General features: G+C 44.6%; 1 protein-coding gene across 1 annotated transcript; it reads right to left on the bottom strand.

Annotated features, from left to right (window-relative positions):
* Positions 1-4,795: 4,795 nt before the first annotated feature.
* LOC126522062 (uncharacterized) lies at positions 4,796-27,468 on the bottom strand. Its single transcript, XM_050170847.3, has 12 exons — positions 27,107-27,468; positions 26,267-26,431; positions 24,996-25,086; positions 23,541-23,857; positions 22,418-22,663; positions 19,100-19,223; positions 15,088-15,165; positions 11,873-12,077; positions 10,324-10,526; positions 8,551-8,732; positions 8,025-8,093; positions 4,796-7,364 (listed from the first exon to the last, which is right to left on the bottom strand). The coding sequence occupies exons 1-12, from the start codon at positions 27,152-27,154 to the stop codon at positions 7,104-7,106; spliced, it is 1,989 nt and encodes a 662-aa protein (XP_050026804.2). The 5' UTR covers positions 27,155-27,468; the 3' UTR covers positions 4,796-7,103.
* Between the last annotated feature and the right edge of the window lie 158 nt (positions 27,469-27,626).

Below are 27,626 nucleotides of genomic sequence, written 5' to 3' on the forward strand. Positions count from 1 at the left end.
CAGTCGAAGCTGGTCCTCAGAAAAGGTATAATGAGCAGGTATAATAATAATAATTCTTGCTCCGTGGGTCAGGGGTAGGGGAAGAAAGTAGTGGGGCGCATGGTCCACAGTAGCAACTCTGTCCTGAATGGACGCGTGGACGAGTCAGATGTGGTCTACAAGCCCTGTTATATGAACATAATCCTGCACAGATTTCAGAACATTATTAATTTTTTTTTTCTGATATAGTCGGTCGACCCCCAGACAGAGATAATACATGTTTATTGAAACGCCTCTGCTGGGTTTGAAAAGAGAACGTAGGGGCCGGGAGGCTACGCTTTTCGTCAGACGTAGGCCAGGCCTTGAACCGTAGCGGCGTCCTACGCCAGCCAGACAGCCCAGAGCTCGTCTTCTGGGCATTTGATGAGCAGCACAGCCTGAAACTGCTCAGGGGTGCTTATTTTAGTATTGTGGTTTATGCTGTGTTTGATATTGCCTGGAGCTGATGGGCATGCCCATATAATGTGATGAAAGTCTGCACGTGGTGTATTGCATGCCTTGAAGTGTGACGAGTATGCTTCTTGGTGTATTCGGTGCACGAGTAGTGGTGTAAGGAAGGTTCTTGTTTGTAGAAGTCTCCATATAGTTGCTTGATGTTTAATTATTTGTCAGGAAGAGGGTATTTGTAGCGAGCATTTCGATAGGATTGGAGGAATTCTCCGTAATAGTAATTTGTTCTTATTGGGAAACTGTTAATTCTTGGTCTTTTTCTGGGGGGCGTAGTCCTGTATGGGTCTCCTCGGGGATTTCGTGTCCGTAGAGAGAGACGGACGACGCGAGCGACTCTCCCGGTTGATACTTGCTCGGGCAGCGTTGTTCACAATTGCCCCTGGATGGCTTGGCGTCCAGATCAGTCGAACAGTTCTTCTGCGGGTAAGATCTGTCCCAATGAGAATTCGGTATGCTTGAGGTGAGATAAGTCCCTTGGCGGAATTAATTAAGGCTACATAAATTTGAAGTCGGTGACGATGGATGATGCAGTGGTTAATGCGCATGCTAGAGCTATTGCAGCCTCTTCCCCTTCTTCTGGGTGTTTGGTATGCATGGAGCTAGTTGTTATATTCCTTTTTGTACGCGCAATTTCCCGGGTCACGGCTGGTTGTGACGGATACTTTTCAGCGTCAACATAGGCCACATGTTCAGCGTCTTTGAGCTCTTGCTTTCCGTCGCTCTGCGTTATTGTTTGGGTGCAAAAAAAAAAAAAAAAAAAAGGAAGCACAATCCACCACAACAGACTTTTCTGCTTCAATGCATGAAACGACGTTTTGTTAAAGCAACTGTAGCGCGAATGCGTTTATCCGCAACATTCGGGAATATCTCGACGAAACTGATGCCATCCTGAGAATTCGTTCCAAGTGGATCCGCCTTGCGAACTCCACGGTTAGAATTTGTAAACTGCAACATGGGCCATAAGGTAACCAGTTAAAAAAGCTTCATTAGTGAGTTTTTGTTAACTAGTCGATTACGCATTTCATTTTTTTTTTTTTTTTTTTGCAAGTGCCTGTTCGAGTAGACCAGCTCATCAACTAGAACTGTGTTATCTGCCACAGACAACCTTTAAAATTGTTTGAAAGCGTTCGCTGAAACACCTTGTTTGTCCACATGTAAAGGTTTGCCTGTATGTGCCAGTTTCTCTTCTTCTCCCCCACCCCCCCCTCACAAACCCCGGTTCTTGAGCATGCGTGTATGACACGCGCGCCATACATCCGTTTTCACGCCGCCTGAAAATCAAGCCGGCGCACACAAAACCCGTTTCTTTCTTCGCAGCATCGCTTCCTGGAAGAGGAGTGACTCGATATCATGCGCCCTTCCTCGGCTGCAAGTCGCGTATCCATTACAGAGAAACGAGTTCATTGCGAAACCGAGCGACAGCTGCTCTATCTGGCTCATTGGTGACCGTGCGGTGTTTGTTGCCGCGGAGTGCAGAGGACAACTCATGCACATGACTAGAGAAAAAGAAAGGAAACAAAATAAAAAGCCGAGCGAAAGGGGCGCGAGCTGCTGTCAGCTTCATTCCAAAGACATGGGCGCTGTGGCAATGGGCCGCGTTTTTTTTTTTTTTTTTTTTTCTACCGGGAGTTGCTGCCGTACAACGAATTAACAGACGTACGGTGTCGTCAACGCGGTGTTCGCGATGATGGCGAATGTCGCAAAGTGAAGAGTGGGGCACTGGGGCGGCTGCAACTAAACAGGAACACACTTCAAGACAAAACATAAAGAGGGAGCACCTAAATGCGCAGTGAAAGGCGGCACACGCTACCTGCCTGTACCAAAATATAAAAAACTCGCACGGAAAACCACACTGCAATTGCGCTTATAGGCACCCGAGACAGAGAATTTCGGTGAATCGGTGACGTCGAGGAAATGGGCGAATTGGCTGGCATATCCAGTCAAACCTCGTTTTAACGAAGCTGGATATACAATGGATATAACGAAGTGAAATTCCCCTTAAAATCCCCTAGAGGTTGATATTGCAGCATATGCAATAATGGGTAAACGAAGTAAGTTTTAAAACTTTTTGTGCGCAAACAGACAGGAACGAAGAGTAGGAGCAACACAAGGACGAGCGCTCGTCCTTGTGTTGCTCCTATTCTTCGTCCCTGTCTGTTTGCGCACAAAAAGTTTTAAGATGAATCTGTTCCAACTAGGCCGACTCGCAGTTGCGAAGTAAGTTTGCCTCCCACTTCAAGTTCTTTATAACGCGCTTATATTGTTTGATATGCACAATGGTGCTTTGTATCTGCATTCTTAGGTTGTCGGCGGCTTATTATGGATCTTTTTCGTCACAGAAGCGATACGACCATTGATTTTGCAAACGCGAGACAGGGAAAAATTAATCCAGTCTGGTTTATTCTGCGCTGTTACACACGTTGTCTTGCTCTATGAAAAGAAAATGTACGTGACTTTTCACTATAGCTCACACTGGAACACTCGTGCGAAATGCTCCCGCAAGGAAACAGCGGGTGTAAGTAAATTTTATACTTCAGACCAAAAGCAGGTAGAAAAAGAAAATGTAATGTATGGCGCGTGTAACAAATTAAGCTGAGAAACTTTCACGCGAATATATTGACGTAACGTTCAGTTTCGCAACATTTTTGTTTCACAAAAAAAGTGTCTCGCAGTGCCCAACAGGGCCAAGCACCTATACCATGCGGGGCTTGGAGCACCGATTGTTACGGGCGTCGTGACACTCGTTTTTGTCTTACCGGTTACCAAGACAGTTCGATAGGTTCTATCCCCTAAGAGAGCTGTTGCGAGATCGAACCCCTAAAATCGCGTAACGTCAAAAAAAAAAAAAAAAAAAAAAAAAAAAATGAATTCAATGGGACTCGTAACATCCTAAAGTAGTTTTTTTTTTTCTTGAACTGCACTTGAAGATGGTACACATCGAATGCCTGTAGATTGTTACAAGCTCTGCAATAGTCCAACCACTGAGTTAGCTGTTCCGACTCAGTGGTACCAGTGTTCCGACTCAGTACCAGAGTCAGTGGTATCAGATATCGTATATTTGGTACCACTGATGAATCCAAGTTGACTCTCAGCTTGAATCGAACGACTTTCAACTGGCCCCAGTAGCAGAGAACGCGCATTTGCTGTTTTTTAGGTTCCAGCAAGACGAAGATAACCCCTCCCCCCCCCCCCCCCCCCCATAAAAAAAAAAAACACGCAACACTGCACGGTGGAATCAGTGCCATCTCGTGTTTTATGCAAGTCATATGTTTTGGTGACGTTGCGATTTGGTCCCGGTACCCGCGGTTGGGTACTGGGAGCGATAGAGTGACCTTTTGGCTGACAGATCCGCATCACACGCCGCCAATACGTATGTACGACACGATCGTATGCGTTCTCGAAACGCGGCAACCCCGACATCACGCCTATACACATGCGCGTGCCTCCCGCACCGCATAATTAGGAGTTGGCCGCGGGTCCGGCGTCGACCTTTCTAATAAACCTCCGCGCGTTGGTCATAACCGCCGCAAGGTACCACGCGAGCGTGACCGGCCAGGTTACATCGCGAGGCCATTGGTATTCCGTCGCAACGCGGACGCTGCTGCATGGCCGGCCGCTCCGGGGTGCGCAAAAGCCGAAACGCCCGCTTCGCGCGGCTCTGCGAGATCCGGTTTTGTTTTGCAAAAGCATGCCGGCCCGAAGGTCGGCCGAACGCTTTTTCCGGCCGCCTCGGCCTCGGCATGCCCAGACGCCGCACTGCGTTCGAGGAACCACATGTGCGGTTGTTGTGCAGAGCTCGCGCCTGCAAGAGAAGAAAAAGAAGTAATAATAATAAAAGAACGCCGCTATAGTGGCAGTGCCCCTGTCGAGTGAAGCAGTTATCCATAACTCTCGCAAAAGAGCCAGCAGGACTCGGACACAGTTGTAACGGGAGGGCACACGCACGCACCGAATGGGAGGGGAGCGTAGAAATAAAAACTGAAGCTATTTCTCGACGTATTGGATTGGTACGGTGTAATGAGACGTGGGGACGTGCATACGAGGAGGAACGACAGACAAGCGACGCTGTGTGTGTGTGTGTCGTCCCTTCTCGTATGTGTCGATCCATGTTTCGCCACACACTTCATATCCCAATTCAGTGCGACTGACCAACAAGCCATTTTTCATGTGCTTGCATGTTAAGATTGATTGATTGACCGACCGCGTACTCGACATAATGTCACTCGCAACAGCAACCTCACACTAAGCAGCAAGAGCGCTGCAGCCACCATGCCATGTTACACTACTTGCAGTAAGAGCAGACTCGCACAAAATAAAGATGGTTTAATAACTCTCCATTTTTTTGTAAAAATGTACACAATGAAAATGCAATAATCTATGTACACCAGATGTTATCACAGATGAAGGGTCACTAAAACGTTAGTTAAATCACTAAAACACATTAGTTAAATGTAAATGAGTTTGCACTGGAATGTATCGGGTAAAATCAGCTCGAACAGTCTTATGGTACATTCGACTGGTTCTTGCCACACTCTGAATCGGTTTGAAGTGATGCAGAGGCCTCTCGACATTGGATCCACAGAAAGCATGTCCGAGCCAAGTGTTGAGCTACTACCAGAGTAACAGGAGGATGCACATGATTGGAAATCTGTTGGATCTCGGTCACATTCCCAGCTAAGAGGCGAGAGCCTCTGGGCATCTCCAAGTGCTCAGAGGCTGCGTGGCACTCCAAATGAACAAGGCGAATCTGTTCAGTGTGCTCGATTTCAAACGGCCGAATGTAAATCTTACCTTGAGGGTGCCATTAGAGCGCTCGAACGTAACCAGTCGAATGTACTATTAGTGATGTTTCATTCACTTTAGACAAAAATTATGCACATTGGAGAAAGACATACAAGGCACCGAGTGCTATGTACAGTCAAACCTCAAGTTAACGAGACCCGCTTTACAAAAGCTCACCTTAAGAAAGCGTTTTTGATTCTCCAACACGGATTCATACAGTCTAAAGCATCAAAAGCCTTGAAGCAATGAAGTGAACCAAAACCTCTCAGCTATAAAGACGTTTTTTGTGGGGGAAATATGGGTGCACCAGTTCGCGTTCAAGTGACAGAAACCACTGACCTGATAAGAAGGTTTGCCACTACCATAAAAGAACACAAGATTTGCTGCCTACAATAAGTGCAATAAGTACATACGCAGGTAAAAAGTACAACTATTTAGTTTTTGCTCTTGTCTTAGTATACTGTTATTAGCATGAAGTGTTCTGTGATTTAACGAAGACCTCGATTTATGAAGAAAATCATGTTTGGGTCCCATCAGTCTTGCTAAATCAAGGTTCAACTGTACAAGTATCAACATGGCAAGCACTATAAACGTACAACTATATGTGCAATGCTCAAACAATAATGCTGCAAATTAAAATGCAGCTGACTAGAGAGGATAGTGAGAACGTGACTTCTTAAAAGACTATAAATACCTTGGTTCGGCTTACAGCACAAATGAGACACAAATGAGCACATGTAATTATATAGATAACAGAGCAACACTAGCACGGATTAACATAGAAGGATGATGAAGCACGCAAGCTGGATGCTAGGCATTGTGATCAGCGGGCAGATATATATACTGAGTTCTCAGCTGTGGAGTGATTGTCACCAGTCTTCTTTTGGCAGCATCTCGATAATCACGAGGCATCGTGATTGGTGTACACGTGAGGGATTGATTGATTCATGAGATTTAATGTCCAAAAGCAAAACTGGGGCTATGAGAGATGCTGTAGCGAAGGGCTCCGGATTTTGACCAACTAAATTTCCGATAAGAAGGTTTGCCACTCCCATAAAAGAACAAATGATTCACTGCCTACGATAAGTGCATACGCAGGCAAAAGGTACAACTTTTTAGTTTTTGCTTTTGTCTTAGTACACAAGATTCAAGATTCATGCATATAACTCTATGTAGATAAACATTTTTGCATTTCGCCCCCATCGAAATACAGCTGCTGTGGGTGGAAATCTAGCCCGTGACTTTGTGCTTGGAAGGAGAATGACACAGTTACTGGGCCATTGTGGTGGGTAGCGCACATGTGAAATGGGTGAATCATATAACATTATAAAACACGAAGGCACACGCATCAACCGGGCATTGATAATGTTTTCAAAAGACGGAATGGAATTCACTGATGGATCACCATTTATCAATTTGCTCACGTGACCTTACGAGGACTTCCTTTGTTCCAAGATTGTTGTGCTTAGATTCACACGCTTTTCTGAATAAATCTTCACTAGATAGGAAGCGCTTGTCCTGTCTCCATGTTGTCCTCTTTTTTTTCTTTTTTCGTTAGCCTTATATAACTCAACAACAGAAAGCTAGACCACACCAAGCAATTCATAACTTTCTGGGCATGGATGCTAGTAAATCTCACAAGCATACAAACATACCGTGTATCAAAGCTGTTAAAAGATATATACAATACTAACACAGCGAGTTGGCTCTGGCAATAACTTGCGCTCGTCATTTTCATCATTCTTAATGTCTCATAAATAAAACAAATGTCCTCGTGGCAAACACATATACACACACATGCAGTCCCGCTGTGCTCTCTTCAACTGCCAGCCCTAGAAGCCTGAAGCAGTGGCTAGTAAGTCCATGGCCGAGAGCTCGGGTGGGTGGACCACACCAGTGACATGCGCCGCTCCAGTCACTGCAGACTCATGCGAAGTCAGAGTTTCAGAGCCTTTCAGTGCCCCATTCCTGTTTCCAGCCTCAGATGCCAGTGTTGACACTATCCTACTAGATTCCGCAGCTGAAGCCACTAACTGCGAGCTCCCCGCAGTCTGCAGGGCAGTCCCAGGGAGTGGTGGAATGCGTGCCTCAGTCTGCGGAAAGACGGTCAATGCAGACAAGAAATATTGCTGTTAAAAATTAAAACTGTGGGCATTAACACCGTAGTGGAGGACTCCTGATTAATTGTGACCACCTGGAATTCCTTAATGTGCACATTAATTGAAGACAATAATCTGAATTCACAAACATTTCCACATTATGCCTCCCCTGAAATGCAGCCTGCGCTCAAACTCGCAACCTTGTACTCGGCAGCAGAGCGCCGTCGCCACTGAGTCACCATGGCTTTGCTTCATGTTCAAAACAGTGAGAACAATAACTAGAACCATATTACTTGCAGTAAACATGACAGAGGTGTGAAAATGATCTGCGCATCACTGTCAGACTGAAGTTAGACTCCGAATGTAGCAGGTCCATCCAATATGAGGCCTTCTGGACTAAGCTCAGCTTGAGCCTGTGCTTAAGGCAAAAGAGTCAGGTCTTGAATCTCCAAGATCTTTGATATGTGAGCATAACACTAGGTTTTGTACTGAATGTTGGCACATCAGATTTTCTTGTATGTTTCTCAGCAAGTCTATACTGCACCGTACAATGCTCAACTCATTCTATTGCTAAAAATATCAAATGAGCAACTAATGCAAACAACATTTGTGCTTTTGTTCTCAGCTTTAGAAGAATTCAGGAACAGTACGTACCGTTTTCATTGCATTCTGAGCACATCCATTATTCTCCCCATCCTCAGTCTTGGAATGAAGCTTGATATGCTGCAACATGTAATGATACAGAAGACAAGGCCAAATTTTTACAGGGTTGTAGTATACATCCATGCAGTCACATGCAGTAGTATAAGCTTGTACTAAAAGAAAAAATTGTGCAATAGATCAAGGACCTCTAGGACATACAGATGGCGCCCAGCCTCCTTAAGATGTGCATACCTTTCTATTCCATTTATTTAACATTAGTTTGCCCTTTGACATCTAAAACTTGCTACACCTTTGTGCGACCTTCGAATAATTCTAACCAAATCTTGCGGCCCCGCATGGGCCGAATTAACAGCAGAATGTAAATGATAAATGAGGTAAATGTGTCACATCTCTTGGAGCTCAAGTTAAGGAGTTTTGAGTGCACATTAAAGTCCCTCAATGACAAACTATGTTATGCTGTTTCCTGATAAGAAGAACAGGTTTCCAATCATCCTTCAGGTCACATCGGGAGACCCACCTTATAACACGCTGACATCTCGGCAAACGTCTTGTCGCAGTACTTGCACTCGAAAGGCTTGATGCCGTAGTGCCGGTTGGTGTGCTCATTGAGTGACTGCTGCCGCGTGAATTTCTTTCCACACAGAGTACACACATAAGGCCGTTCTCCTGTATGTGTCCGCTCATGACGCAGCATGTCAGCTAGAATGTGAGAAAATACAAGAAAAAACAAGTTTTCCTTCCTTTGCAATGGCCTCATGCATCGAAGTTTCACACCTGTCAAATAACATTGGCAACAATTGTCAGCACTATTGGAAACATTAGGCAGGCTATGCGAAAGCACTGTACACTCTTGCCTTCAGTTATTAAACATTGGGGCCAGCCCACATTCAATATTTCTAGCGGCATCGAACATGCCAGACCTCGCTGTTTTTGGATGTCGCCTTACTTCACGCTGACGCCGAGTGATGTGTAATGCCAGCCAACAGCAGTAGCAACGCTAAATGTGGGTCGGCCTTTACGGCAGTGTGTTAAACACGTATGGGCCCCCTGGTATGCACTTTCTGCCATGAAATTTTACACATTTATTTAAGTGATGCATGGCACCATCTAAATGATGCGACATGGTAATGCTTGTGGGAATAAACACTGCTTAAGTGGTTCAACAGAATAGAAAGCTAGGTGAGCTAGTAAATTCCAGATACGTTTACAGACTTGCATGAAAGACAAATTCACAAAGAGGACTATGCAGGGTATGTGTGCAAAACAGATTTTATCCTGCCAGCTGCCTTAGCATCAGGATACTACATACAGGTGCACCTGCTTAAAGTTCAAGGCAAGTTATATAGAATGTGGAAAGTGTCTGCGTATGTGTAATGTGTAAAGTGCAAGCTGTCCATGTGCACCTGCACACAGGCAGCTTCAAATGACAAAATGTTTTCCACTCCAGCTCTCCTGTCTTAATACTCCATCTGAGCAACTTGACAGGCATAGCGCTTGGTCCCCGGTACAACACACCAATTTATAGTATTAATTTTACACTATAGGTATAATATTTTACAGTATTAAGAAAAATGGTCACGTGCCTTGCGAACATTCTGGATCTGATATGTTGATGTCATTTGAAGCAAATGAGCAAGACGTCAAAGGTAAAAACTGCATGGATGCATAGAATAACAAAAATACAACACAAAGAACTGTAACTGTTCTATGTACCTATCCAAACCAGCAAATTAGTCAACTCAAATATAACACAAAACAACTAGCTCACTCAAGCAGAATTCTATCTGAGTGCTTTGCAGACAAGAACAAATGAAGAAACCTGGACACATTTGCCACTAATGGCATGTTTGACAGCTCACTTTCAACCACCCTAGAGTGATCTTGGAATGCTTTACATTTGGCTGACCGAAATCAAGTGCTTGAAAAACATTTGGTCAGTTCATACAGTGCAACATGCTTCACCGAAGTGCTCAGAGATGCTCTCACTTTCGAGCTGGAGGCCCAACCAAGATCTGACAAAATTAAGGCCATGCAGCTTCCCCTCCAATTGCTCAGGGAGCAGCTGACCGTTTGCCATGGGCAGGCTTTTTCTGGCTCCAATCCCGAGAGAGCTTCACATCGTTGCAAACCAAGTCAGTGCCAGCATAAACCAGTTCAACTGCGATAACTGCGTTCAGTTTCTTCTTTCTTTGTCCTTTCTACCACATGCACTTTCCGCTCTAATGGATCGCTGGCCAGTTCGAGCAGCAACAACTTGAGGTTCATCTTTCTTTACTTTTCCAGGACGTACCCTTGGTGAGGAACTTTGAGGGGCAGATATTGCAGGAGTAGCGGCGCAGCCCCTGATGCCGCTGCATGTGCAGATGCAGCTGCGAGCGCTGCCGGAATGCCTTGCCGCAGTGCTCGCACAGGTGCGACTTCTGGCCCAGGTGCACGGCCATGTGCATGCGCAGGACACCCGACTGGGCAAAGCGCCGCTGGCACATCTGGCACCTGGGAAAGCGCAGGCACGAAACACCACAATGTGACTGCAGAAGAAGGCACGAGCAAATGAGAAGCTGTCTTTACTGCTGCATGTTACACCAGCATGTGGTGTTAAAGTAGCATCCAATGCTAAGCAATTTTAGGGGCCACTCAGAGGAAGTGCCTTGAGTGCAACCCAAATTAGCACAAAAGCTTGCCCAACAATGACAACGGAAACCATCATGGTGTAAAGGAGGAGAAGTGCAATCATAGCAATGACAACTACATAAAAGCATGCATGTCATGGGCACAGGATCAAGTTCCATTGTAAGGTTCGTGACAGCGCAACACAGGACACGAACTAAAGGAAGGTAAAAACGACGACACGGCGCTGAGTCGTCGTTTCCTTTTGTCCTAATCCTAACCAACTGGCCCAACTTGCCATCTTGATACAGGATCAAGTCATGAATGGCAACTCTGACACTGCTGTGGGCTCTGACTTCGACTATGACGACATGACAGGTGGTGCTTTGGCCACATTAGGAGCAGAAAGACAGAGAACCAACAGAGTCAATAACAGCCACTGCTGTAAAATGAACACCTTATTAGTATATAATGTTCATTTTAAAACTGGATATATAATGTAGATGATGCATGTGAGTAGCATCATATCTTTGCAGTGTATGTGGTCATTAAAAAGACTAAGAGGAGAAGCTGGGAGAGGGACAGTTTGTGTGGTCACATAGTATATAGTAATCTTGTCTTGTGTCGCGACTTAGGTATCAGCAGGAGACACTCACTTTTTACCAGGAACCTTCGTAGCACATAAACTATTGAGAGTATGAATTGCCTGCAAATGCTCATTTCGTACTCTCGGCTCACAGCACAGCCATTAGCGCTCAGCTGCAGGATTGGTGCTTAGCATGTACAAAGCTCACACCTGTGCATTCCAATAGATAAGCAGTTTTAATCCCACTGCCATACACATACCAAATTTCTTTTGGCATCCACCTAAAAAATGCTACAGACATGTTTGTAACACAATCTGAAGGTATGAAACCGAGAATGCTGCCAAATCGATGCTGTCACATTAAGATAAAAATTCTGGGGTTTTACGTGCCGAAATTTGATTATGAGGCACTCCGTAGTGAGGGACTCCGGGTTAATTTAGACCACCAGAGGTTTTTTAACATGCACCCAATGCACTGCACATGGGCGTTTTTTGCATTTCACCCCCATAGAGATGCATCTGCCATTGCTGGGATTCAATCCCGCACCCTCGGACATTGTAGCGCAACGCCATAGCCACTGCACTACCACGACGGGTTGTCACATTGAGAGAATGGATACAGTATGCTACACTGAGACAGACTCACTGGTAGGGCTTTTCGCCTGTGTGTCGTCGCATGTGAGCAACTAAAGTCTTCTTTTCGGTGAAGCACTGCTCACAGTGGCTGCATTTCCAGGGCTTGACGCCCGTATGTGTCTTCACATGCCGCTTGAGGTTTCCTCGTGTTGAAAAGCTGGCATTGCATTCGTTGCACGCATATGGCTTTTCGCCTGAATGAGTCCTTTGGTGAACTGCAACACATGCGCAGAATAAAGGAAAGCATTAAGCATTGTATTCTATGTCCTCCAAGAGACAAGAATTGTAAGCTGAAGATAAACAACTATGACGACGGCAACAATAACAACAAAAATTAGTGGGCACGAGGGAAATGCGTGATAGACTTCTCACCACAGAGGCTCGACACCAAGGACTCAACTAAGGACTGAGAGTGCTTCGTTCCGCTGCATGGCTGCATATTAGTCATCAACATCAGCAGCCTATTATTTATCCATCGCTGGACAAACGCTTCTCCCAGTGACCTCCAGTTATCAGAAACTTCACGATACGCTTACAAATTTCCTAGTCTCATCCCACCATCGATGCTCTGCTACCCTCGACTTTATTTCTTGCTCTTGGCCCCCATATCGTTACATCTATTAGACCATCTGCCCAGCTTTCCCTTTGCTGCTAAACTAGCAAACGATCGAAAAATGCACACACTAGTTTGAGCTTTCACTTTTAGTCTTACAACATCCTAGGACCCACTGTACTGTTTTTAAAGGGACACTAAAGGTAAATATTAAGTCAAGCTAAAGTGATCGATCAATGCTCAAGGTCGCCTAAGGTGTCAATATTATTGTGAGCTATGTTTTAGTAATCGAGAAATTGAGGTAAATACAGGAAACTATTTGCGTCTTAGCAGCGACATTCAAGTACTAGCCTGATGACGAAGGCACTCCTCATTTTACTTCTCTCGCAAGTACTCAACTTCTCGTTATAAAAAGTTAATTGCATTCCATTATAAGTGGAAGAAAATACTGCTTGTCCAGTTCAATTCAATGTTTAGAAAAAGATAACTCATTGACATCACCCTTGACAAAGACGTGGGCGGTTGAAAGGTTTCGTTTTCCCTCGACTTTGCACCGCCAGCACCTTTGCGTTTCAGTAGTTTTGTTATCGCTCAGTGCTCGCTGGTTTTGCTGGCTCGCGAAACTACCACAAAATGCCGGTAGCAGAGATTCCCGCATCTATATGGTATCTCACAATGCCCGAACAGTCCACGCCAATTGAGCAAAAGCAGCTGCAATGGTGAATCCAACTCTGTCTTGGCTCGGTTTCTCCATGGCCGCGCATTTGCATTTTGCACAAAAAACTGTAGCGCCGTCTGTAGGGCGCTGTTTTACTCACAGACAGTTGTAATGGGCAGAGATAGTGTATCCAACGTCACCCCTCCCCTGCTCAGGGGTGGGCGATTTGAATTATGCTAAAGGTATCTGCACCCTTCAGAAGAGATTCTCTCTTAAATGAAGTCTTTTCTTGGCACGAAACAAGCGCTGCGAGGCTTCTGGAATGGTATTTTAACAGTCCACATTGACTTAATATTTGCCTTTAGTGTCCCTTTAGTAAATTTCTCAGTACCTTCACATTTTTCTGCATTCTCATGCTTTGCTTAGAGTATTATTTCATTCTCAGTCTGATGAAGTACTATTAACACTGTTTTTTGGGTGGTCCGGTGTCTTCTTTACAGACGGAGAGATATGTAAAGGTAAGCAAACAAACAAATTTATTTGTGTTGGTTGACAGAGATTAGCCTGGCATTACTATCATTGTCTGTCATCCATGTTTAGGTACGCACTAAGGCAGCCACATCCCAGGTGCCCTTTACACAGGATTATTTAAATTTTACAGCACACCATAGGAAGTTGGTAGCTGTCCACAGGAATTGCACATTACATGACACACTCGACTTGCAATTATATGGTAGATGGCAGCCAGCCTCTCAGGTTATTGGCGGCCAGGAAGGAAGGGCAAAGTCTTCTTTAATAATTTTTTGCCTGAATGAACTTCAGTGCTGGCATATCCATGTGATGTCACAAGTTCTTGAAATATATTGGCAAGTTTAGAACGTTCTAGCTCAGCAAAAGTTCTCAGAACTCGCTATGTTGTGTATTTGGTTCCTTAAGAATGCTTAATCTTTGCTTATCGATAAACTGTTAACCAGTCCCAAGCAGACGCAGTCAACGCCTTGAGACATTGTGAGAAACTTAGCTTGGGAACTTCATGACCATCTTTTCAGTCTTACCAAGACCCTACTCAGGGCAAGACTTCTGTTTTTGCTATTCCAGAAGCGTAACCTGCCCATCCATCTTAGCATTCCTCTTCAGTGTCCCTTCACAAAGGAATAAACAAAACTTAAGGTGCAGTTGCGAGCAAAAGTTTGGGGATGAGAGCCTTAACAAAAAAAATTATTTTAGCGTAGCTCGAAACTGTAGAATTGTTTCTATACATTGCGTTGGTCGAACACATGCGCGTAGGCTGTACCCCTCGACTTCACCTGGCATGCCCAGGCTGCGAAGGAAAAAAAAGAAAACGAGAGAATGTGTGGCAAAAGCTTTTGCTCACGACTGCATACGCAATGAGACATGAATATCAGGCACACACAAGTAAGCACACAAAGGCAAGAAAAACAATGTTGCTGTGATGCTGTTCTGCTCAAACATCGTGCTGGCAATATATTTTGTTCTTGGAGCAGTAGCATTTGAGTAATAGTAAGTAGCAGTCAGTAGTGGTAGGTTGAGTGGTAGTACTGGTTTCGCTTATTCTGCACAGTTGGCATTTCCTTTGTGACCTTATATACTGCATCATTTAAACCGTGTTCATTTCCTTTTTTTTTTTTTCCTGCTGCATTTGCCGTGTAGTTGGTATATACCTCTGTGAATTCATCTGAGCAACGCTTATTGTAACAGTATTCATCTATTTATGTGCACTTGCATGTACTTGTGTAGACATATTTTATTACTTGAATTGCTGTTTTGTTGTGTTTCGCCAACCAAATGCTCTCTGATCTATGCCCCAGGGTGTGTGCCTCATCAGGCCTGTCTCCTTGCCCGTTTCTTTTTGTCACGCCTCGTTGGTGTGTAGCACTGTGAAGTGTATACACATCTGAATAAAGACAAGAGAAGTCAAAGTAACTTTTCATGTCTAACTTAACCAAAACCTAACTGCAACATAACTGAAACCAGACCAAGTGGCGGCACATACCTACAAGGTTGTTTTTTGTGGAGAAACGAGCACTGCATTCTGCACAAGCAAACGGCCGTTCATGGGTCCACATGTGGGCTGCAAGAAGAAGCCACAAAGAAATGTTTTGACACTCTTTTATGATTCTGAACAAGGTAGACTGAGGCAGCCGCATCCCAGGTGCCCTGCACACAGGATTGTTGTAATTGTGCAGCGCACCAAAGGATGTTGGTAGCTGACTTTAAGAAACTGGCCACCATTCTGCAACTTATTGACTCTTATCGCAGCGATTCCGTGGACGCTGCCATGTTTGATCACGTGGTGACGTGTCCATTGCTTGCTTCAATTGCCTCTGTTTATATTTCTGCAATTATGTAAAGATTAGCATGAAAAGAACTGCTAAAATAACAAATGGTCACTCCTCTAGCGTGCGTGACTACCTTGACTCACACTGCACGTTTCTTTATCTCTGAAAGAATCCGCAAAACTACTACTCACTCCTGACAGAGACTGGCATGAACAGTGACGCTTCACAACACCTTTGCCAGTCTTATCTCAGAGTACCATCAACTTTTAATTTGAGTAATTACACTAGTTGTGACTCTTGGCTTCACACTAACGCAATTTGCTTTAGTCAGTCTTTGAGCATGAGCACACCTGCATGCACAAATATAAGAAGACAACCAAGGATTTGTGTAAACCAGTGGTCCCCGAATAGAGTTACCGAGAACCTCACTCATAGGTGAATGGCCTTGTCTTTTTATTTGTCAATTGGAAAACATAGCAAAATGAGCGTATGGCTACTACAAACCAATGAGTGTTTGATGGGGCAAGCAGTGAAAAGTATAATACAGCACACTTCCGTTAATTAAACTCCAGTTAATTAGATTGTTTGGTTAAGTCAATCGCGACCGAAGGTCCTGGACGGCGTTCATGCATTTCTATGGGCCCAGACTTTTGTTATATTGATCCTAAAATTGGCCTTCACTGGATAATTCGAACTTAACCAGACAGCATGCATGCGCCTGACCCTATGGTGACCCCAATAGCAACGCCCCATTAGTGGCAGCATCTGTGTTTGTGGAGCTTAAAGGGCCCCTGAAATGGTTCGGACAAATCTTGCAGATGCATAGGGTACAGCTAAAGTTAATCATTCACACCACAACTTGTGTGAGGCGTCTCATATTAAGAGAGCTACGGACAATTACAAGTTACCCTCCTCCATAGCCATGCATTTTCTCCTCAACTCGTTCGCCGAGTGATCAAGGCTAAGCTCCGCCTTCATTGGCTCTGCGTCATGATGGCACGTCGTGTCGTCTACTTCCGGTTACTGCTACTGTGTTTGATTGAGCTCTGTGCCACCAAGTGGCTGCACCGTGCAGATCATTCACGTTTGCGCTCCTGCTCATTCCGTGAAACGGCAAGGTCAAGCGGCCAGGCCCTGTCCCCTCGCTTGCGTTTACCCGAATACCAGACTCGCGAAATGCTATTGTGGTAGTAATCTTCCGCCGTAAAAAGACGGCCGTAAACACGCAAATTCTGGCGTTGATTGGATAGCAACAGTCAGATGCGCTGCAGCCACTCCGCTCGTTTGCTGCCTTGCAGAGGGACACGATATTGCAGCTTGACATATTGCCAGTCGCTACGCTTGCAGCCCACAATGCAACAAAGTCGATTCATGTTGCTCACGAAAAGACACACGGACACTGACCGTGAAGCTCTCGTCGAGACGGAGCACAATGCAACGCAGGCAGATGACACTTGCTGTGTGCCGGTAGTGCTTAAGTGTAGTGACAAATTGTTCTTGTGCATTCTCTTTGTTACTCTTTTTTTATAAAAACAAATTAACTAACATTCCAACCATTCCGAACATCATTTGTTCACCATAAAGGTGAAAAAATTATCGACGTCGCGCCCTGGGCAGCCAATTGGATAGCTTGCCCTAGTGAGGTTAATTTACGCCATATGGGTAGGGGCGGCTGAAAATTCCGCCAAGCAGTGTGCTGCGATCAGCAGCAATGTACATTCTTAAAACCTTATAATAAATTACACACTTTACACGGAGCACTTAGATGCGTCAATTAATGATCAGAAGGACCTACTCTTAATGACTCAGTACGTTTGTACAATATCGTTTCAGGGTCCCTTTAAGGGACAGTGAATACGTTGAACACGCATCAATCTCCCATCGAAAACACCTATTTTCAGCCTGCCTTAGGAAGATCTTTAAGTAATAACCATAGCTCACAATGTATGATTACAATATTTAACTGCATTTAATGTGCACTTCTTTTTTTAGGACAACGAGGCTGAAAATTGTTGCACCGTGCGATCGGATATGAAAACAAAATCACCTTCACAGCATTCACAGGCTTTACCGCATAACATGAATTCATTGTGGCAAAGCTGACATTAAAAAACTGGCCATCATTGTTCAACTTATATTAGAACCTTTCCCATTTCCTGGCTAAAAAATCTGGTGTGCATTAGATTTCTACTTTGTTTTGGACCTTTAATGTCATTTGTACATTAGTTTTCTACTTTGGACACATAGAAAATGGGCCCGCATTTCATTCAAGTGCATGTAGAATCTTCCAGGGGCATGTGTAGAAATACTGCATCTTGTTTAGGTCAACCCACCAGACAATTTGGTCAATTTCATTGGCTCTGTCAGGGTCGAATTAATGGAATTCGACTGTGTACCTCGTCACTTGGCTAGCAAGCTTGCTAGCCAGGTTGCCAGTCTGTTCGCAGCGACTGGCTAGAGCAGTGAGAGCAAATATGACACAAAGAATTTCTGGGTAGCCAGTTGTATTATCCCCATATCATAACTGTCACATCCAAGCCTTCCTCAAGATAAGCAATTAAAAAATATAAGCTGCTAAATTCAAGGTTTGACATGAATAAAGAGGGGAGGTGGTGTCCGAATTGCAATCAATTTTGAAGATCATGCTTTCATGTACTTCAAGGAGAGAGAGAACATTTACTATAAAAATTCGCAGCTTTGTCTGGTCAGCAGGGCCGAGCTATAGGCTCAGGCCCACGGCATCCTGGAGTAGGGACGCCGTCCACCTCGGACTCCACCATCAGCTCATTTTTACAAATAAAGTTTATTCCTCCTCCTCCTCATGCAGGAACTTCTCTGGGAGTTGTGTAAGTATGCATAAGCATTGTGCTACTTGCTCATCTCTACGCAGCCCAGTGTGACTATCAATGTTATGAAAACAGATTCGACCAGTATATACAGTGCCACGGCAACACAAACTGCTGCAGGCTGCGCAAGAGGAATTGTTGACGCAAGAAAACTACTGCAGTTGGCAGCACCAGGTGTGCTGATGATGCTCTGACCATTATAAGCCATTATTGCTCTTTAGTACCTTATCCATCCATGTCAAACCATTATCAACTGTAATCAACCGTACTATGGTGGCGGCTGCGTATGGAGCAGCAGCGGCCCTATTCTGAAAGCAATCTGTTATGGGGACAGAGTGCACCAATGATGATAGCTTCATGTGCGCTGTGTTCTCACCCACTTAGTTTGCATTTTTCATACATCTATTTCTTTATAGTGATGCTGCATATGGCACAGATGCGCGGGCCCTATCTTGAAAGCGCTCTGCGATGGGGACAGAGTCTGCTGAGTGCTCATAGCTTCGTGTGCACTGTGTTCTCGCCGCTTTAGTCTTACGTGACGGACGGACGGAGGGGTTTGCTCGTTGGGTAGGCACAGAAATGCTACGCATTTAAATACGAATAAATAAATAAAACACCAACCCTGCGGTGCTTCTGCAAGGTGCCTAGATTAGGTGGATCGTATCGCTCTTCAAAAGGTGTAGCAGCAAACTGTTGCATATGGTGTTCCGATGGCCACCATTAGGCACTTTAGAAATGGCCAATTGGTCGCCTACTTGACATTACATCACAAACAAGTGAAAAGTGGCAAGGCTATACGTGATCATTCTAGGCACAGCTCCTGCCTCATTCTTTCTAGCCTTCAGTCTAGCCACCTAGAGAGAAACCGAAAAACACTTACTTGTCAATGAAGAATTGTTGGGAAGCTCCTTCAGGCAGACCTTGCACTGCCTGTCCTTCTCCTCCTTGGATTTCTTAGGCCTCTTCCGTGTCTGAATCACAATTACTTCAGTTGTTTCGACGCCCTGAAATTAAAACAACATGTTGGTACCACTACAGGAAGCATGCGATTAAATAACAGGAGTTTAAAAAAAACTATGAATACAGTAGGAGGTGTTTATACTGTTTACAACGTCCACTTGCACATCCCAAGAGTGCAGCTTCGACTTGTGTGTAATAGTTATTTGCTGCACTTATGAACAGTGGACAGCAAGCCCAGTGATCAGTGGCGTAGCCGGGGGGTGGGGGCTTATGGAGCTTCAACCCCCCTGCCCCCCCCCCCAAATTTTTTCGTGCTGTCATGCACCGCCAACTAAAACAACCCCCGGAGTAGGAAATCATTCTAAATTTTATCTAGAATTTTTTTTTTCACGCACGAAAAGACTTTCGGCATGAACATTGCGAACTCGGGCTGGATTTCATGGCATATGCCCATGCACCGGGAGTCACAAAACGCAAGGAGCCCTATCTGAGCACAATATTTCAAGGTCGTTTTGACGGCGAGCAGGCTCATTGCGGCAGCTCGTGGAGGCCGCACAATCCTACGGAGCGCATGGATTTCAATACCGAAACTTTAGGGGTATAAAGTTCTCGTAAACTTTTGATGCGAAAGGTGCATTGACATTTCCAAAGTCATGCTTTAGATTTTCAATTCCGGAACTTTGTGGGTTCAATGTTGTTATAAACATTTGACGCCAAAGGTGCATTGACTTTTCTAAAGTCGTACGTCGGACCATACAACGAGACAAGCCAAATCAACAGACTATCAGACAAGCTGACAAAGCACACAGCAAGGTCCGATGAGACGAAGCGTTATGGTGGTTCATTTGTGCCGTCATGCCACAGAAAAGAATATGAAAATTTTTTTCACCTGCACCAAAGCATCCATGTCAAGACACTAAGGCCAGCAAAGGTAACTACGTTTTATTTATTTTTCTACATTGACTTTTATTCACGCAGACACACTGAGCCTCAATTTTCTTGTTCTCGCTACCCATGGGTAGTCAGAGCCAACCAGAGCGCATGCGTTTTTCTCGTGTTGCCCCAACCACTGCGCGGCGCTTTGGTGCGCATTCGTTGTTCTCTGGCCGAGTGGATTTTCGCCTGGCAGAGTTTTGGACACAGTGGTCGCTTGCCGCCACCACTGTAGGGACTCGACGGATTGCAACGCGGTCGCTTGAGCGCAACCTCTTCTGAAGGTCTTGTCACGCCGGTGTAGGATACCGAGCAGTATGCGCATGGTTCTCTGTGGATCAAGCGTCTCAGGTTTTCTTCCGATATTCCTTCGGTAGCCACATTAAGTGCCCAAAGTCGGCATTTGATTGTGGCCAACGTGCTTTCCTTTGTGTGTGGGTGTTTTTTTTTTTTATTTCGGTGCTCCGACCCCACAAAAGAAAGAAAGACATTGTTGCAGCGCAGCGAATTGCCGCATGCTGAAAGTACGATTTCGTTACTACTACTTCTTTTGCTTAACGTAATTGGCCGCGGGATGTTTCAGTTGCCAGATACTCTCATTATATTATTACGATAGCAATTATATGGACACTCCAGGCGCATTCCTGCCGTTGCCCTCGCACACATGCTTCGTATAAAGTCCAAGGGCAATAAAATTGTGACTGCGCGCCGCATGCTGTTTTTGACAGTTGAAGGTGTTTCCCAAAAAGAAATTAGTCGCCAGATGGCTGCCATGTACACTGAACATTACATTTCATAGGCCACTGTGAAGCGTTGGAGCAAACGGTTCAAAGAAGGACGTGAAAGTTGCAAAGACAATTCAAGACCGGGCCAAAGCCACCATGCAATCACCCACAATATAATTGAAAAGGTTCATGAGCTGATCAGACAAGAACGGAGGATAAGCATCGATGAACTGGCAGGGCGTGCGAACATCAGTCACGGTTCGGTTCGCACTATAATTCATGAACATCCCGGTTATCGGTTCTTGTGTGTGCAATGGATGCCCAAGATTAGAAACCAACGCCAGAAGACAGAGAGGTTCGGCGCTGCCTTGACTCATCTGATCCGGTATCACAACGAGGGTGACGACTTCTTGTCTGCAACTGCGACTGGGGACGCATCACGGTGCCACTACTACGAGCCCGAAACACGACGGCAAAGCTTACAGCAGAAACATTCTAATTCACCACCCCCAAACAAAGGAAAGGCCATAATTTTTGCTGCAAAGGTGCTGACTTTTTTTTTTAGATCATCAGGGGGCATCACTGATCGAATTTGCTAAACCTGGGGAGACTATCAATCGTTTCCGATATTGTGAAATGCCGCATCGGCTGCGTGTCGCAATCAAGAATAAACAATATGAAAAATAGACGAATGGGGTCATCTTGATCCACGACAATGCCTGTCCCCATGTTGCTGATGTGGTCAACACAAAACCGGCAAACTTGAGAGACACACAGCACAAATTCATTAATACTCTTTTCGGTGTTTGCAAACACACCTAAAGTGACCTGACAGTCATGCTTTTGGTGATTTATTAGGGAAGGCATCATGGTTGCTCTAGTGGTAAAAAAGCATGAGCTATTCTCCGGGCAAATTCTAACGAAAAAAAATGTACCGACTGTTGGCTGAAATGTTGCTTTTTGAAGCGGCCCCGGCAAGGGCGCATCCCCTTTGTGCCTTCGTAAGTCACAGCACAATGAAATCATCTAATATGACAGCAGCTGCCGAAATACTAAGGCAGCAAGTTGCAAAATGCAATACCTTTAATTTTAATTCCTAAGCTTTCTCAGCCTTCTCAGTATTTCCTATGAACAAATCTATGGTACAGGCACTGGCTAGTCGGGTGAACATACCGTATTTACTTGCATAATGATCGCACTCGCGTAATGATCGCACCTCGAAACTTTTATTATAGAACCAGCACTTTATGATGGTCGGGCCTAAGCCTCCCATGAGGGGACGTCAAGGGCTTGCCTCGCCTCCAACTCACGGGAGTGCATGGTCGCCCAGGCTTGGTCGTCGAGAAAAATTACGTGGGAAATTTGACCCACATAATGACTGCCCGCCTCAATTTGCAGCAATTTTTTTACAAAAAAGTGCGATCATTATGCGAGTAGATACAGTACTAACTCTAGTGAGAATACAAATTCATCTTGGTTTCACATGAATTTCATTATTTAGAACTTTGTATTGCAGCTCTTCTTCAGATTTAAATCAAGCTAACTCTCAAGAAGGGTTGCAAGGTTTTCTTGACGCTTACCTGAGTGCTTTCCAACTGAACACTTGATGCTACATCAGAAGGTCTCATATCAGTGGCAGTTGTCATCCCTGCAGCCTTTTTGACACCCACTGTGGCACTTCTTTTAGCAGAGCTCTTCGCAGTTGCTTTCCTTGCCGAAGGTCGTCGTTTCCTCTGAACCTTCGGCTTGGTGGCATACTCTGGACAGGACTGCCATTGCTCAGAGTCGTCCTTGTTCTGTCCTAGGTTTGCTGTCTTTGCTGGCATCTGTAGAAGTATAAGTAAGCAGTATTGCAAAAACCCATGCCATGACTGCTTGTAGACAAACATCTGCTGGACTCGCATTAGACTCAATAACTGCAGTAGTTAATCTTATTAAATTACCTATTAGGTGTTCACATTAACAGTGTACTAGACTGTAGATGCTGCAAACAAAAGCCATGTGGTCTCACAATTATGCCCAAGCTGAAGTGGAGAGCCGACTACAGGTTGACCCCTCACTCTCCGATTCATAATTTTGAAAAGGCACGGTCTCATAGGTAGGTACTTGTTGCGAGACCAATTCTGCTCATTGTACCATAACCACCTAGCCAACAACTTGTGACCAAACATAGGCAAATACAGGAATCTGAGTGAGGAAAACCGCTCAAGGACTTCTCAAATGCTTTTGCATGGTACACATTGCCACACCTGCCAACCTGTAAACATTAAAATAAATACAAATCCTGCAGACATGACAAAGGGTGAGAAAGCTAGCACCTTTATGGGATACATATGCACTTTATTTAGGACAATTTAAAACATGCAGTACACAAGTAGCAGTAATCTATGAACAGCAGAGCCTGAAAAGCGGCACATTATTTTTAGATCACAGGGACTTCTTCACAGACTTAGCTGTTGCCACTTTTGCCTGCTTCAGGAACTTGTCTAAACAAACTTGCTCAAAGCAAGTGCCCCTCTGCTATATGGCACCTTCCACTGCAACAAAAGATTGCATGTACTGTCACAATTTCTCTGTCTTTTTCGCAAACAGAATATATTTTCCATAAAATTTGGAGCAACATTCGTTAAATTGTAGAATGAGCCTAAATTCTTAAACTTCGCAAAAAATTCCTATCAGTTTGTTGGTAGCGCCATTTCTCACCTGAAGGATTAGATTGCTGCTTGAGCCATAATCATGTTGCGATAAAACCTGAGGATTGTGGCTCTGCTGATGTGCAACATCAAACCTGGCAACTGCAGGGCAGTCCTCTGCTTGAGTTGAAATGAGCAGCACTGTCGAGTCCTTGGAAAGTGACCCTTCAGACACATCTAGGCTCCCCTGCTCCAGAGGCACGCTGTTGAAATTTCCCTGAGCAGAAGGCTGCGACGAACCCACTTGCTCGAGCTCGGCAGACAATGCCAGAAGTTCCTGCTGGTGGCCCTCCGACGCAGCCGTGACATCAAACTCCTCGACGGCTTCTGCAAACACCAGAAATTTACAGCAACAGCTGTTACCCTGTAATATTTTTTAGAAGTCAAACCTGTACAGTGCTCACGGAATGAAACGCGTCAATTTAGGGCTAAGTAATGCGCACACTTTCGTTTCAACCGGCTGCAGTTCGCGTCACATCGACGTAATTCTGGCACATACACTTAGATCGGAGTCCTGGTCACCTTTGGTGACCAAATTCCTAGCGACATGACATGCTGCTCTCGCGTACTTTGCACATATGTAGGGTTCTACTAAATGCTCCGTGTCCCATTTCATTCCGTGAGCACTGTACATGTGTATGTATAAACTACAGGGAACATGACCATTCTAAGAACTTTTTATGAGTACTCAAGGGTGTGGTGGGTTAGCTCATTAATGAGTGAAGCATTCCAAGCAAATTAACAATAACTCCCCTAATTGTGAAAACAATTGACTTTGCTTCAACATAAGCACGATTACAGCCACAAATACGTAACATATCCTTCATTAGATTCTTTAATTTTGAACCGTCTGCTCAACCATCCACTCAACCATCTCTCAGCACATTCTTTACCTTCCGAGGAGCTTCACTGAAAACTTTAGGTAACCTCGGAGTATACTGCATCTTTTTTCAGTGATGCCCTGCGCATACCAGCAGATGTCAGAAATTGTGCAACAATCACTGATAAATCCCATATACTGCTATAGTTCACAAAGCGAGCTTATATTTAACTATTTTAGAAAACGTGTTGCTCTTTTGGGATTGGAGCCAGTCAGTGATCAATGCATGTCTACACTCGCACTAGAGTCAAGACATTTGTTCGCACAATAGCGATGTAATGCATTGGAATACACTAAGCAGGCATGCCTTCAGCAAAGAACTTTTTTTTTTCATTTTGTAATTGCAACACATTCCCCAAAAGAATGAATTAAAATGTTAATTAGTATATATTTAAAGCTAATTAGTTAACCAGTGATTACTGATATTCTGAATCACTGATATTCATAGTTGTGAGTAATGTGCTGCCTAATAAAGCTCCTGTTTATCTCCACATCATCTCTCTTAAGAACTGCCAGAAGACCTTAATTGCTGTGATTCCTCGTTTCTTTACAAGACGTCTCAACAGGAGACAAAACATTGCTCACCCGTGTACAGGTTTTCCGATCTATAGGCATGGGCTTCAATGTAGGGCTGTGCCATTTTTGCTTGTGCTTCTTGTTCATCGTGAAGTGAAGCCTTCAGCCACAATAAACAACACAATGTTAAATGAGCATCACTAAGGGAATGAACTAGCCACTAGAACTATTGCAACCAAAGTCGATCAGGGGTTCTACTGTCCTAAACTCTTGAAACGAACAAACAAGCTATGCATGAAACTTTTTATGAACAGCAATGAGAATAAAGAATGCATATTTTTGCTAAAGCGTTACCAAATGTAATATAACAAATGAGCTTTCTCATTATTATATTGCTGAGCTGCTTGAACTATGTTTTCTAGCCTTCTTGCAAATATACGAGATAGTTCTGTTCCACTGCTGTTCCAGTTTTTTTTAGCGATATTAAATCTATACTTATGTGAAATGATACTCTAATTATTAATCTCTTTATGCTAATTAAAACGCTGCAATGGCACACACTAACAGACCACATAAACAAGCGAACATTTCAATATAGATTTGTATTAGTTTAATGAAGTTTTGTATTTGGTGTACAATTTGACCTGGATTGCTTGAAAAGGCGGACATTGCTCGCACAATAAATCAAAATGCATAACTGACTAATTGACAAAGTTTCACAAATTGAGTGTTCAGTTACTTTACAGTGCAGTTGTAGCTGGTGAGCTTTCAAGGATGTACAAATCCTGAGGACGGCACTGGTTCGAGATACGAGCCGTCACACTTGTGGTAAAAATGCACTTATGCACAGTTGTTCCGTTTAACTTTGCTAGCAAAATGCCACTTTATGCACTGAAGCATAAAAATTACTTGAATGCTAATGCATTCCGTCGCACACTTTGGGAAGAAACTAGTACCCTTCTGATAATTCGTTTAAGGTAGATATGCATTGCAAATTCACCAACTACAATTAATAAATTGCAATATGTATGATAAAGTAATTGGTTAAAACCTTAAGATCTTGTTAATTAGATTATTATAATATGCTTTTCTACTTCTTATGCAAGTTATGTCCGCTTCTTCGAGTAATCCAGCTCAAGGACTAGAATTGTGCGCTCTGCCATTGGCGATTTTTAAAAAATCCCGTATAGTCAACCCACGAAAAGGCAGCAAGTCCTACTGGAGCTGGGGATACATTCCACAACTTCACTTTGTGGCAACTGTCTCAGAAATTTCAATGATGCATGACATGTCAAAAGCCTCAAGTTGTCGAAGTCAAACCAAAGCCGAAACCTCCATACCACATTGATGTCCTCGCCATGCATGTTCAGTGCCAACGCGTTGATGTCGGCGGCGCTGTCATTCACAATCTGTTGTAGCCTCTCCGAAACCACATTCCAAAATTGAACAGCTTTCAACTTTTCTTCGGCCACCATGTCAGGAACCAGTGCAACCGACTCTTCAATCTGAAATAAAACCCCGCGCGACCTTTAAATCGACGAAGCAACAGTTCGGGGCAAAATTCCGGTACGTCAGTTTTCAGCGTAAATTCACTCCGAAGCAACTTAAATGCAGCTACCGTGTTCGTGAGCAAAAATATATTTACGTGTGGCGGCTTTCGCAGTGCTATGTAGCAGTAGTTTTAATTTTGCCGCCGGAAAGGTCAGGTGCAACTACGTGCGACGTCTTTCGCAAATCAAGAACACTGGCGCACGCACAAAGCACCACTGGCGCACCTAAAATTCACTGGAAAAGATGAGCGCCTCGACAAGTCCAAAAATGAATTCTTTCGAATGCACGTACTTTTAGGAGGCGCGATAAAGTTTACGCAATAAAAGCGAAGGCACCCTGCTGATCCGTTGATCGCGCAAGGCGACCAGGAGCAACTGCTCCATATCGCAAGCGAGGGCTAGGCGCCCCATTACCCAACGGCACAGATCAAGATATTTCGGCCGCAAACGCCGCAAAGCTTTGTATACGCTTTTGATCCACGTATACGAATTACATGCGCAAAATTCAGGTCACTAAAGCGACGCTAAACTTCTCTTCTCGCACAGATCGCAACGTAAGCAGCTGATGGGTGGCAGCGGCCACCTAGCTGAACATTGCTACCGATCACCTCGAAATGCTCCCCCTCTCACCTTTGCTTTGAACGCAAGCAGCAAGGACGACGCTCTCGGTGCAGCCATGTCAGACACACCAAAGACGATCTGTGTCGGTTAAAAGTTTTAACCTGCGGCGTTTGTTTCTGAAACGATGCTACCGCCATGAGAGATCGTCTAGCGTTTGATCCCCCTGGTGGTTTGTTTGTGGTGCTCGATCATCGCCCGTGAAGAATGTCGCCTGCGTAGTGGCACGCGTGGTGTTTCTCAAGTTTGTTGACGCTCCGTGTGAATGTGCGCCGGTTTTCGGTTATTTTCTCGCGTTGAACGCGTGAATTCACCGTGTCGGGAGCCTGACGTGTTTTTGCCCCGCGCGAGGAAGCCATGTCGACAATGGCGAAGGTATGTCTTGCCAGTTCTGTTGCGGCGAGCTTAGGAATCGTATTCTACGTACACTATAAGCAAGAAGTGGACCGCCTACAACTCCACGAAGGCGTCATCAAGGACTTGGAGAGGCAGAGGATGCGACAGATAGAAAACCTCACCGTTCTCCAAAAGC

The sequence above is a fragment of the Dermacentor andersoni genome, chromosome 6 (assembly GCF_023375885.2).
Source record: "Dermacentor andersoni chromosome 6, qqDerAnde1_hic_scaffold, whole genome shotgun sequence".
NCBI lineage: Eukaryota > Metazoa > Arthropoda > Arachnida > Ixodida > Ixodidae > Dermacentor > Dermacentor andersoni.

What these genes read in the sequence shown, in the direction of transcription:
- LOC126522062 (XM_050170847.3), bottom strand. Translation starts at nt 27,154, where the DNA reads ATGGCTGCACCGAGAGCGTCGTCCTTGCTGCTTGCGTTCAAAGCAAAG. An exon ending in CACAAAAAACAACCTTGTAG is followed by an intron (nt 12,078 to 15,087) that starts GTATGTGCCGCC and finishes CATGTGTTGCAG; the next exon opens with TTCACCAAAGGACTCATTCA. An exon ending in CTCAGAATGCAATGAAAACG is followed by an intron (nt 7,365 to 8,024) that starts GTACGTACTGTT and finishes GTCTTTCCGCAG; the next exon opens with ACTGAGGCACGCATTCCACC.